The sequence below is a fragment of the Bufo gargarizans genome, chromosome 2, assembly GCF_014858855.1.
Source record: "Bufo gargarizans isolate SCDJY-AF-19 chromosome 2, ASM1485885v1, whole genome shotgun sequence".
NCBI classification, from domain to species: domain Eukaryota; kingdom Metazoa; phylum Chordata; class Amphibia; order Anura; family Bufonidae; genus Bufo; species Bufo gargarizans.
In genome coordinates this window covers 198649795-198662534 of record NC_058081.1, presented here as the reverse complement: position 1 = coordinate 198662534, position 12740 = coordinate 198649795, and the positions used below count along the sequence as shown (strand labels likewise).

Below are 12740 nucleotides of genomic sequence, written 5' to 3'. Positions count from 1 at the left end.
ATTTTGTGGGCTTTCCTCTGGTTGGCAACTATTAAACTGCTGACCTTGACATATTTAGGTCTTTTTTCAACCGACTAACTACGTAAATGATTAAAGTACAGGCATATTGCTGTAGGCAGAGTTCACACTGTTCTTTGTTTTTTTTTTTTACTGCAGTATGTTCCAGTTATGGTATTTTATACATTTCTGTAAAAGTAAATGGCTGTCTGAAAAGATAAAAAACAAAAAATGTCAAAAATGTGTGAACAAAAAAGCCACACCAAAAAAACAATGGGGACGGATCCGTTTGATGTTGACACAATATGGTGCCATTTCAAAACGGATCCGTCCCCATTGACTTTCAATGTAAAGTCTGGAGTTCTTTTATACCATCGGATTGGAGTTTTCTCCAATCCGATGGTATATTTTAACTTGAAGCGTCCCCATCACCATGGGAACGCCTCTATGTTAGAATATACTGTCGGATATGAGCTACTTCGTGAACCTCAGATCCGACAGTATATTCTAACACAGAGGCGTTCCCATGGTGATGGGGACGCTTCAGGTTAGAATACACTACAAACTTTGTACAAGACTGCCCCCTGCTGCCTGGCAGCACCCGATCTCTTACTGGGGGATATGATAGCACAATTAACCCCTTTAGGTGCGGCACCTAAAGGGGTTAATTGTACTATCATATTCCCCTGTAAGAGATCAGGGCTGCCAGGCAGCAGGGGGCAGCCCCCCCCCCCCTCCCCAGTTTGAATATCGTTGGTGGCACAGTGTGCCCCCACCATCGCCCCCCCCTCCCTCCCTCTATTGTATTAAATCGTTGGTGGCACAGTGTGCCAACCACCATCGGCCCCCCTCCCTCCCTCTATTGTATTAAATCGTTGGTGGCACAGTGTGCCAACCACCATCGCCCCCCCCCCCCTCCCCCTCCCTCTATAGCAGTAACATTGGTGGCAGTGTGCGGTCTCAACAGTAGAAGATTCATACTTACCTGCTTGCTGCTGCGATGTCTGTGTCCGGCCGGGAGCTCCTCCTACTGGTAAGTGAAAGGTCTGTGCGGCGCATTGCTAAAGAACTGTCACTTACCAGTAGGAGGAGCTCCCGGCCGTTCACAGACATCGCAGCAGCAAGCAGGTAAGTATGAATCTTCTACTGTTGAGACCGCACACTGCCACCAATGTTACTGCTATAGAGGGAGGGGCGATGGTGGTTGGCACACTGTGCCACCAACGATTTAATACAATAGAGGGAGGGAGGGGGGCCGATGGTGGTTGGCACACTGTGCCACCAACGATTTAATACAATAGAGGGAGGGAGGGGGGCCGATGGTGGTTGGCACACTGTGCCACCAACGATTTAATACAATAGAGGGAGGGGGGGGGGGGCGATGGTGGGGGCACACTGTGCCACCAACGATATTCAAACTGGGGGGGGGGGGTCTGCCCCCTGCTGCCTGGCAGCCCTGATCTCTTACAGGGGAATATGATAGTACAATTAACCCCTTTAGGTGCCGCACCTGAAGGGGTTAATTGTGCTATCATATCCCCCTGTAAGAGATCGGGTGCTGCCAGGCAGCAGGGGGCAGTCTTGTACAAAGTTTGCAGTGTATTCTAACTAGAAGCGTCCCCATCACCATGGGAACGCTTCTGTGTTAGAATATACTGTCGGAAATGAGTTTTCACGAAGTGAAAACTTAGATCAGAAAAAGCTTTTATGCAGACGGATCTTCGGATCCGTCTGTATGAAAGCAACCTACGGCCACGGATCACGGACACGGATGCCAATCTTGTGTGCATCCGTGTTCTTTCACGGACCCATTGACTTGAATGGGTCCGTGAACCGTTGTCCGTCAAAAAAATAGGACAGGTCATATTTTTTTGACGGACAGGATACACGGATCACGGCCTCGGCTGCAAAACGGTGCATTTTCCGATTTTTCCACGGACCCATTGAAAGTCAATGGGTCCGCGAAAAAAAACGGAAAACGGCACAACGGCCACGGATGCACACAACGGTTGAGGCCTTACTAAGAGAATTCTTCAAACACTACAGCCAACTTAAAGAAGTTGTGCAGGGGTTTCATATTTATCTTCGGATCAGATATTGATTACCTATCCTGTAGGGGGTCGGACACCCAGTACCTCCGCAGATCGACTGAAGAGGAGGCGTCACACCATGTGAGTGCTGCTTCCTCTTCATTACACTACGTGTCGTCTCCCTTGCAGTGGCAGCGTAGTATAATTAGGAGTAGTTGCTCCATTCAAATGAATGGAGTGAGTACTTGCAATTACACTTGCTTCTGGGATGATGCGTAGTATGAAGAAGAAACTGTGCTCACATGGAGCGTTAACTCTTCTTAAAACAGCTGATCGGCGGGGTTGCTCTATCAATATAAAACCTCTGCACACCTCTTAAGAATGATTGACAGATTGTTGTTGTATAATGCACCAGACAAAGCAGCCAGGAGTAGCACCACCCAGATGGCTAGTCTAGAATGCTTACCAGTTTGTTTCAGGTGGCTAAGGGTTACTTGGTCCACTGGAAAGAAAGCCACCATGGCACCATACTCTGGACACATGTTTGCTATTGTGGTACGGTCGGCAACTGAAAGCTGAGATACTCCCTCTCCAAAAAATTCCACAAACCTTCCAGACAAGTCAGCTTGTCTTAAGTGCTGAAGAGAAACAAAGAAGAAGTTTGTTCTTAGAGAATGACGTCTGAGGAAATATTTGTTAAGGTTAAACCTTACACTGAATTCACCTGCAAAATTCCAAAACCTCTTCCTAAGGCCTCATGCACACGACCGTTGTTTCCTTCCGTGTCAGTTGTTCCGTTTTTTGTGATTTTCTGCGGACAATCTTGGCTAATGCACCGTTTGTCATCCGCGTCCGTGATCCGTGGTTCCAATCCGTCAAAAAAATATAACCTGTCCTATTTTTTCCACGGAAAACGGTTCGCAAACCCATTCAAGTCAATGGGTCCATGAAAAAACGTGGAGGCACACAGGATTGTCCTAAGCGCGTCCATTTTTTTCCTTTCATTTGCATGGCAAACTTGACTTAGACTTTTTTTTTTTAACTTTCCTTCATGTCTGGTGATCCTCCCAAAATAAAAGGAAGACACGCGGAAACAAATCACGGAACAACGGAACCCCATTTTGCATAACGGAACACAACAACGGTCGTGTGCATGAGGCCTAACACTGGGTAAAACACCTCAACTTCCAGTAAGGGTACTACAAGCTGCATCTGCCTCGTCACGAAAGATGACCGGTCACCACTCCTGACATGCCTGTTTTAATAGCTTCTTGCATTCCCCATGTAAGAATTGCTAGCAGTCAGCAGTAAAAGTACAGAGGGGCGGTAACCAGTTGGGGGTGTGTACCTGCACAGTCTGACAATGGCAGCACTGATTGGATATAGGGATTCTGTACAGGTACAACCCCCAACTGGTTACCTCCCCTCTGTACTCTTACTGAAGGCTAGTAGCAATTCATTCATAACTTCTAGTAGAAATAATAAAGGAATGGCACAACATAGAGACATAAGAATAGATGCTCCAGAACTGTTATTACATGGGGAATGCAAGTAGTTATTAAAAACAGGCAGGTCAGGAGCGGTGAAATGTACTCTTTAAGAACATAAAATACTGAGAGGTCCCAGAATATTAGCCTGAGTCAGGAGTACTAATAAACTGTGCTACTATTGTAGTAATGACTAGTTACAATGAAAAAAATGCAACAGGTTCTAACCAATATGAATTCTCACCTTAGTGATGCTTAAAACGACATCTATGGAAGTAGAAAGCTGAGAAACAGAGCCAGTCACCTCACACCCAACCACTTCTGGTAGATTTAATGCGATGGGTATGCCCAGCATAGCTGCTTCTGATTCAATTCCTCCGACACCTTGAAAAATTAACATTAATGACAATTTTATTGGAGGCAGAAAACTAACTGCGCACATGCATGCAATTGTTAAAGGGGCAATCAGAATAATAAATGAAAACGCGACACGTTAATGACAATTTACAATACTCAACTGTTTCTTCATAAAATAACTTTGTAAGAGTTGTACATTTCAGAGGATCTATGAAATATGTTGCCAAGATGCGTGTTAAAAATGGTTATTAAAAGGGGTTTTCTAAGACTTTAACTAATGACCTAATTTTAGTTTCAGCGCTCAGATGCAATGGTATCTGAAGGGAAACAGCAGGCACCTGGTGGCTATGGCGCTCGCTCATCTCTAGATTGGGTGTCATTTTTAAAGAGACGAGTTTTGCCATACATATACTAATGTCACTTTTACATGGTTAGTATTTAGTCAGCATTTTGCACTAGTATTTATTAAAAAAAAACATGGGAGTAGAACCTACAAAAAAATATAAATAAAAAAAAATAATAATAGATAGCCAAAAACCAGGAGGGGGTCCAAAAAAGAAAAGTGGTGGCAAACAAATACTAATGCAAAATACTGACCAAATACTGACCGTGTGAAAAGCTATCTATTGTAAATCACACAAGGTATCAGAACTAGAAGTTTTGCAGCAGCAGATCACTACACATGTTATAACCAAAATCAAAAGGTAAGTACAGCAAGACCAGTAACTTAACATACGCCACCTATTGGATAATTACCGCATGGGCGATTATCTTTCATCTGGCAACAAGTTATTTAACCGCAACTGGTGCAATGAGTTGCTTCTCATTTCTTAAACAACCATCTCCAAAGACAGATCTCGTGGTTGTGGAAAATATGTTAGTCTGTTTGAGAAGGGTCAAATCATTGGCATGCATCAAGCAGAGAAAACATCTAAGGAGATTGCAGAAACTACTAAAATTGGGTTAAGAACTGTCCAACGCATTATTAAAAACTGGAAGGATAGTGGGGACCCATCGTATTCGAGGAAGAAATGTGGCGGGAAACAAATCCTGAATGATTATGATCAGCGATCACTAAAATGTTTGGTGAAATCAAAAAATCGAAGAAAAACAACAGTAGAACCTCAGGGCTATGTTTAATAGTGAAAGTAAGAGCATTTCCACACACACAATGTGAAGGGAACTCAAGGGATTGGGACTGAACAGCTGTGTAGCTGTAAGAAAACCACTAATCAGGCAAACCTAAAAAAAGGCTTCAATTTGCTAGAGAGCATAAAGATTGGACTCTGGAGCAATGGAAGGTCATGTGGTCTGATGAGTCCAGATTTACCCTGTTCCAGAGTGATTGGCGCATCAGGGTAAGAAGAGAGGCAGATGAAGTGATGCACCCATCTTGCCTAGTGCCTACTGTACAAGCCTGTGGGGGCAGTGCTATGATCTGGGGTTGCTGCAGTTGGTCAGGTCTAGGTTCAGCATCGGGCTCAAATTGTGAAAGAGTGGTTCAGGGAGCATGAAACGTCATTTTCACACATGGATTGGCCACTACAGAGTACAGACCTTAACTCCATTGAGAATCTTTGGGATGTGCTGGAGAAGGCTTTGTGCAGCAGTCAGACTCTACCATCATCAATGCAAGATCTTGGTGAAAAACGAATGCAACACTGGATGGAAATAAATCTTGTGACATTGCAGAAGCTTATTGAAACAATGCCACAGCAAATGTGTGCCGTAATCAAAGCTAAAGGCGGTCCAATTAAATATTTTTGTTGGCGACTTTTTTTGAGACGGGCAGTGTATTTCAGTATGAATGAGAACAAGTTCAAAAAGCTTACATATAGGTGCTGCAGTACACTAGCAAATGGAAGATAACACTGGAAATCATTCAACCTCACTAATAAATAAAAACATCTGATTTACCCATCGGTCGTCTTCTTTAAAGGGGCTGTTTGCTTATCTTATATTGATGACCAAAGTGAATAGAAGGCAGCCATCCCACAGAAGTGAAAGGGACGGAGGAGCAGTAATTACACTGCAAGCAGCTGCAATGTTGGCGGCAAACAAGCGCTGTATTTTCTTCATACAGCTGATTGGTTTGGCGTCAGCAGTCAGCCCCCCCGATCTAACATTGATGACCTATCCTGAGGATAGTTCATCAATATAGGATTAGCGCACAAGAACCCCTATAATTGACAACATTTTTATATGCATGACTGACTAGAAATGTGTTAATCATATGGCTTATGTATGACCTAACACCAGTACAAACATTCCATAAGGTGGTCATCAAACATAACTCACCTAAACCTAAGATTCCAAGACCATTCACCATAGTAGTGTGAGAATCAGTACCAAGGACACTGTCTGGATATAAGAAGCCATTTTGCTCCATAACTAATCTCGACAGGTACTCCAAATTCACCTGATGCACAGTTCCTGTTTCCGGAGGTATCACTGTAACATTCTTGAAAGCCTTTGAACACCACTGATAAAAAGCAATTGATTGTGGAGTTAAATAAAATGTCTATGCATTTTCAACATTTACATACATTAAACCCCTCAGTCGTAGACAGAGAGTTAGCTATACTATTATTAATTCCATGGCGCCGTACATAAAGCTGGGGTTACACAGAAATAAAAAACACAGTAAGGCCTCATGCACACGACCATTCGGTTTTTTTGCGGTCCGCAAATCGCAGATGCACAAAAAACGGAAGCCGCCAGTGTGCCTTCCGCAATTTGCGCAACAGATGGGGCAGCCCATTGTAGAAATGCCTATTCTTGTCCGCAAAATGGACAGCAGTGTGAATATGGTATGAATTGCTATTTCAGCTTTTTAGAATTTACTGCAGATGCACTGTTGGAGTTTAGCTCAAAACAAGTACAATGCAATGATAAAAAAAAAAATGTTAGCAAAGCTGTCGATAGCCTTTAAAGGGCATCTGTCAGAAGATTTGTACCCTTGAAACTGGCTGACCTGTTGCATGTGCGCTTGGCAACTTAAAGGGGTTGTCCACTTTTTTTCTCCACTGATGACTTAGGCTATGTCTACACGACATTTGTTGCGCGACAAAAAGTCGCGCGACAGATAGGGCGCAACAGTTGTCGCGCGACATTTTGTTGCACCAATGTCGCGCGACATTTTGTTGCACCAATGTCGCGCGACAATTTTTATAATGGCAGTCTATGGTGTCGCACTGCAACATGCGACATGTTGCGACTGCGACGCGACAGTCGCAGAAAAATCCATCTTGAATGGATTTTCTGCGACTGTCGTGTCACAGTCGCAGCATGTCGCATGTTGCAGTGCGACACCATAGACTGCCATTATAAAAATTGTCGCGCGACAAATGTCGTCGTGTAGACCTAGCCTTATCCTCAGGATGTCATCGATATCAGATCAGCTGTTTGATGAGAAAGCAATGCTAGTACAAGTGCTGCCTTCTCTTCTCTGTTTACCTGCTCGCCGTTGCAACTACAGCGGCGAGCAGTGCAATTACAACTATGGTGTACCCATTCACTTTAATTAGATGGCTCCTGTCTGTTCCAAGTGAACAGGATGAAGCCGTCCCATAAAAGTGAATGGGGACGTCATAGTGGCAATTATACTGCTCACCGCTGCAGTTGTGTGGATGATCAGGTAAACAGAAAAGAGAAGGCAATGCTCGTACAAGTGCTTTCTCTTCAAACAGCTGATCTCTAGGAGCAACAGGGGCGTTGCCATTACACCTAGATACTCAGCTCTCTCTTCAACTTCCAGGCCCTATACATTTTGATTGACAGGGCCAGGCAATGAAAATATTATCACTAACTGGCCCTGTCAAAGTGGAGAGGCTGCAGCAGTTGCAGGGAGAGAGAATATCCTCTAGGTGTAATGGCAACACCCCTGTTGCTCCTAGTGGCTTATTTGCACATGCTAAAACATCATATTTCTCAGCAATGCGGGCACATATGAACAGTGGACCAACACAGATGTCTTTAGCTAACAAGTGCACATGCAACATGTCAAACTGTTTCAAAGGTACAAATCTGCTGACAGATGCCCTTTAAATGGCGTGTACACGCACATTTCTGACAGTTAGACTGATCTTACAGATGATAAAATTGGTCCTCGTTGATTATAACAATAAAACCTCTATATTACCTATAATAATGGAGTTATACACTACAGTCGTAATTGGCATTATTTTTAACACACATCAGATCAGTTTTCTAGCAAATTTAAATCCGATCAGTTCACTATTTACTCCAACCAAATTAGGCCTTATCCACAGGAACGTATACGTTTTTTAGTCTGCAAATTATAGAACATGGCCTATTCTGATACGCAAAATGCAGTCCATGAACCCATTAAAGTCAATGGGTCTGTAAAAAAATGCAGATGGCGCATGGACAGCATCTGTATTTTAGTTTGAGAACTACAAAACGGATACGGTGTGCACGAGGCCTTAGAATATTTTGGTCTGATTGGACAGAAATCGGTTAGCTATCTGTCCAGATTAAAGGCACCCTTAGATCAACATAGGATTCACTTATGATCTAAATCCAGTTCAATAGAAAATAGAACCGCGGATGGTCTAGCCATGGAGGACACAATAATGCTAAAATGTGGCTTTATTAGTCATGTGACGGCAGCCTTACAAATGAAACAGCCCTTTGTTTTTAGCCTTACCTTAAAAAACTGAAGTCTCTCTTTATTCCGGATAAACTCAATCTCAAGACTTTTAAGTGCGGCTTCTGGTCTATAAATGGCAGGATTACAAAAAGTTATATGTGTAACTGTGACATAGCAAATAAGTGACTGAAAAAAATAAAAATAAAATACTTAATATGTTAAGAGGGGTCTTACTCTGGAATAGGTTGCAAATGAAAAGGACATAACATTGGGGTGTTTTCTATCTGTTCACGAGAGCTCCTGCTTGATATTCCCGAATCACAGGCTCCTCTACAGCTACTTTGTCCTCTACAGTGGGACTTCATAACTGCTGATTTAGCCGGTGAGAGCTTGGACGCTGGTCTGTGTGAATCAACTGTTGCGGTAGGAACAGTCTGTGCTGCACTGTTGTGAGAGGGATTCACATGAATAATATGCTATTTCATATACTTAAAGGGGTTGTCAGATATATCTCTTTAAACCAAATTAATAAAAAACATAAAAAATTTAATTTGTATACTTACCGTCCTGAACACCTCCATTCCAGCACCACACCTGTCCTCCCCAGTAGCTTGTGTTTTTTTTGGCTGGAGCGTTGACATGCTGTACGTTAGCTGTGACCACTGCAGCCAATCATTGGCCTTATCCACTACATGTGGGACTGCTGCAGCCAAGACAACAATGGCCAGCAGAGATGAGGAGCAGTGGCACAGGGAATGGAGTGAGTTTGGGAAGGTAGGATTCCTCCTTCTCCCTTTTAATTGAAGGGGTTGTGGAGCCTTTACAAGTGTTTGCCTATTTTCAGGACAGGATAGGCCAGTGATGGCGAACCTTTTACAGACTGAGTGCCCAAACTGCAGCATAAACCCACATATTTATTGCAAAGTGCTAACACAGCAATTTAACCTGAATACTACAGTCCAGTATAGTATTATATTTTCCATGTACTTTATCATTTAGCTATAATAGCCTGCCTACATTCAACGCACTCTCTGTGCTGTTCATAGTGCGCCCTGCGCTGATGAATGGCAGGAAAAGTCTAAGGCATACTGGTACATCATAGACTATTTCCAGGGCATGGGTGCCCACAGAGAGGGCTCCGAGTGCCGCCTCTGGCACCCGTGCCATAGGTTCGCCATCACTGGGATAGGCCATCACTAGCTGATCAGTGGGGGGGTCTGACACCCCATACCACTGCCAACCAGCTGTTCGGGTGTAGCTTTGTCGCTGGATGTCAGAACCCAACTACACAGCTCTGTCAAGCTTCTGAAGTCAATGGGAAGAGTCCTGGAGTAAGGAGCTCCCTCCACTACACAGTTGACGGAGCTGTGTAGCTCCAGCACTGACTTCTAGTGACAGAGCTACACCCAAGCAGCTGATTGGCAGGGGTACAGGGTGTCGGACCCCCGCCAATTAGCTAGAGATCGCCTGTCCCGAGAATAGTCACGTACATCGACGAGGAGGCTTAAGATGTCACATAGGGATAGATATATCAAAACTGGTGTAAGGTAAAACTGTCTCAGTTGCCCACAGCAACCAGATTCCACCTTTCATTTTTTTTTGACTACCTTTAAAAATTAATGGCGGAATCTGATTGGTTGCTATGGGCAATGAAGCCAGTTTTCCTGTGCACCAGTTTTGATAAACCTTCCCCATTGTGTGACAAAACTGCACCAGTCTGCACTGTGTGTATCTTATAAATGAGTAAATTTGCCCCATTATCAAAACATGCCCACATAACCCTGGGTACACATCTGCTTTAGTAAATAATTTTGATCCTATTTGATCCTCTGTTATTCCTTCAAGAAGTTCTTGAATAAACTGACAACAGGGTAATAGCAGTTGTGGAGAGGGGGTCCCGTCCTAGTCTTACCATGCCCGTTCAGTGCTGACAAGATCAAACTGTCACCCAGTTGTCAGTTTACACATGCATATCCAGGAGGAAAAGCGGAAGACAATGCAGAGTTCTAAGAAAACGTGGTCCAGAGTCATTATTTCATATGAAATAGAAGTATCTAATAAAACAGACAGGAGTGGCGACATTCTAAAAATAAAACTTCAGAAGTTAATAACATGCTAAAACTGAGCTGCTAGGAGAGGACTGAATACACAAGCCAGTCTGCAGATACGCTCCCCGGCTGTCACTCCCCTTGGGGAGATTTATCAAAACCGACGTAAAGGAAAACTGGATTAGTTACCCATAGCAACCAATCAGATCCCACCTATCTTTTTTCAGAGCTCCCTTGAAAAACGAAAGGATCAATCTGATTGATTTCTATTAGCAACAAAGCCAGTTTTCCTATGCACTGGCTTTGATAAATCTTTCCCCAGTATCTTACACGTGCTCATTCTTGTGCTCTAAATGACAAAACCAAAGTTTGGTAATTCTATTGCCATTTTTTCTTTTTGCAATGGCCATTTTTGCAAACGTGACCGCAGGAAGGGGAATAATCGTTGACTCAGATACTCTATAAACAGTCACTGCCATTGACCGAACATGTTGACGCCATTCATTTCTCTAAAGCTTAGTCAATAGTGAAACCCAATATGGTTGGCTCTCCTCGTCACTTTTGAGAAAATAGCTGCCACAATAAAAAAAAAGCTGGTTAGTTAAACCAACCACAAGTTTACAGCCATATTATATAATTTTTTTAAGAAATCCCTGTCTAAATGAAAATCTAAAACAAAGAATGCAACGTACAACAATATTACACTTTAATCAACCATCAGGGACTGAAGTGGTATTCCAGGATTTTACCACTAATGGCCCATCCTCAGAACAGGCCATCAATATCTTATCAGCACCCACCAAGCCTGCCGATCAGCGGTTCTGCAGTAGCTCCGGCACTACACAGGTCGCCACTGTGTAATGGATGGAGCTGGTTATTGCAGGGCTGCTCCCGGCCTCCCACTGAAATTAATGGGAGCAGTAACCAGCTCATTCTACAACATGACGGACAAAGCCGTGTAGTTCCATCGCCAACTTGTGTCACCAGCTGATCTGCGGGGAGTTCAGAAACTGCTGGCCTATCTTGGTAGTGGGTGGGCAATCTGCGGCACTCCAACTGTTGTGAAATTACAACTCCCAGTATGCTCCATTCATTTCTATGAGAGTACTAAAAAGTGCAGAGCAAGTATGCATGCTGGGAGTTGTAGTTTCACAACAGCTGAATGCTGCAGGTTGCCCACCTCTGTAAGGCCATCAATAGTGAAAATCCTGAAATATCCTTTTAGGTAACCTAAAAAAAAAACAGCATATGAAATTTTGGTACCTAGAGACCTAGGTTTGGTTTTGGTACCTACAGACCTAGGCCTCAGGCACACACAGCAGTTCTGGTCCACGTCCAATCCGCGTTTTTTGTGGAAAGCACGTGGACTCGTTTATTTCTACGAGACTGCAAAAAAATAAAAATAAATGTAGACAGCACACGGATGTCATCTGTGTGCCGTCTGCATCCAGGCCGCTGTTCCACAAATTATAGAACATGTCCTATTCTTGTCCATTTTGCTGACAAGAATAGCCAGTCCTATAATAGGGACCAAGAAAAGTGCAGGATGCACAAGGCCAGTATGCATATTTTGCAGATCCACAGTTTGCAGAGTCATGTGCATGGACGCATTCAAAGCTTATTTATTAAGACAGACAAAATACCATTTAGTAAAATCCAGCTGCAAAGAATGATCTACAATGAGGTCTGTCGGACAGACTGGGTTCACTAGTTTTGGATCTCTGTCAAGTTTCTTCACAGCATCTCTCATTGCAGCAAAGTCTACCATTGCAGGAATGCCACTACAATGAGAAAAAAAATATATACATTTTTAAACATTTGAAAAGAACAATCCAATACATTTCTCTCAAAAGAGTTAAAGGTGTGTCCTGGACTTAAAGAGCACCTGTCAGCAGGATTAACCCTATTAAACCAGGTATACTGCCTGGTTGGGTCAATTCTGCTGATTAGCGCTGAAGCCCTCTTTTGCATAAAGAATACAAGTATTTTTGCTCAGGAACAACACCATAACTGATCTTCACATGGCAGGTATCAATTTACTCGGCAGGATCAATCTTACAAAGGTAGGGTTTATCCTGCTGACAGGTGCTCTTTAAATATTGATAACTTCTCCATAGGATAGGTCATCAATATCTGACTCCCAAACACCCCTACCGATCGTCTTTTGGAAGGGGCTGTGACACTCAGGTGAACATTGCAGCCTTCTTCA

General features: G+C 43.3%; 1 protein-coding gene across 1 annotated transcript in view; it reads right to left on the bottom strand.

Moving 5' to 3' along the window:
• IREB2 (iron responsive element binding protein 2) overlaps positions 1 to 12740 on the bottom strand; it is a 92407-nt gene that overhangs the window by 52652 nt on the left and 27015 nt on the right. The window contains exons 5-10 of the mRNA XM_044279876.1: positions 12175 to 12312; positions 8718 to 8927; positions 8541 to 8610; positions 6170 to 6353; positions 3759 to 3898; positions 2494 to 2665 (exon numbers count right to left, since the gene is read on the bottom strand). Of these exons, the coding sequence (XP_044135811.1) occupies positions 2494 to 2665; positions 3759 to 3898; positions 6170 to 6353; positions 8541 to 8610; positions 8718 to 8927; positions 12175 to 12312 (914 nt within the window). The remainder of the gene's footprint in view (positions 1 to 2493; positions 2666 to 3758; positions 3899 to 6169; positions 6354 to 8540; positions 8611 to 8717; positions 8928 to 12174; positions 12313 to 12740) is intronic.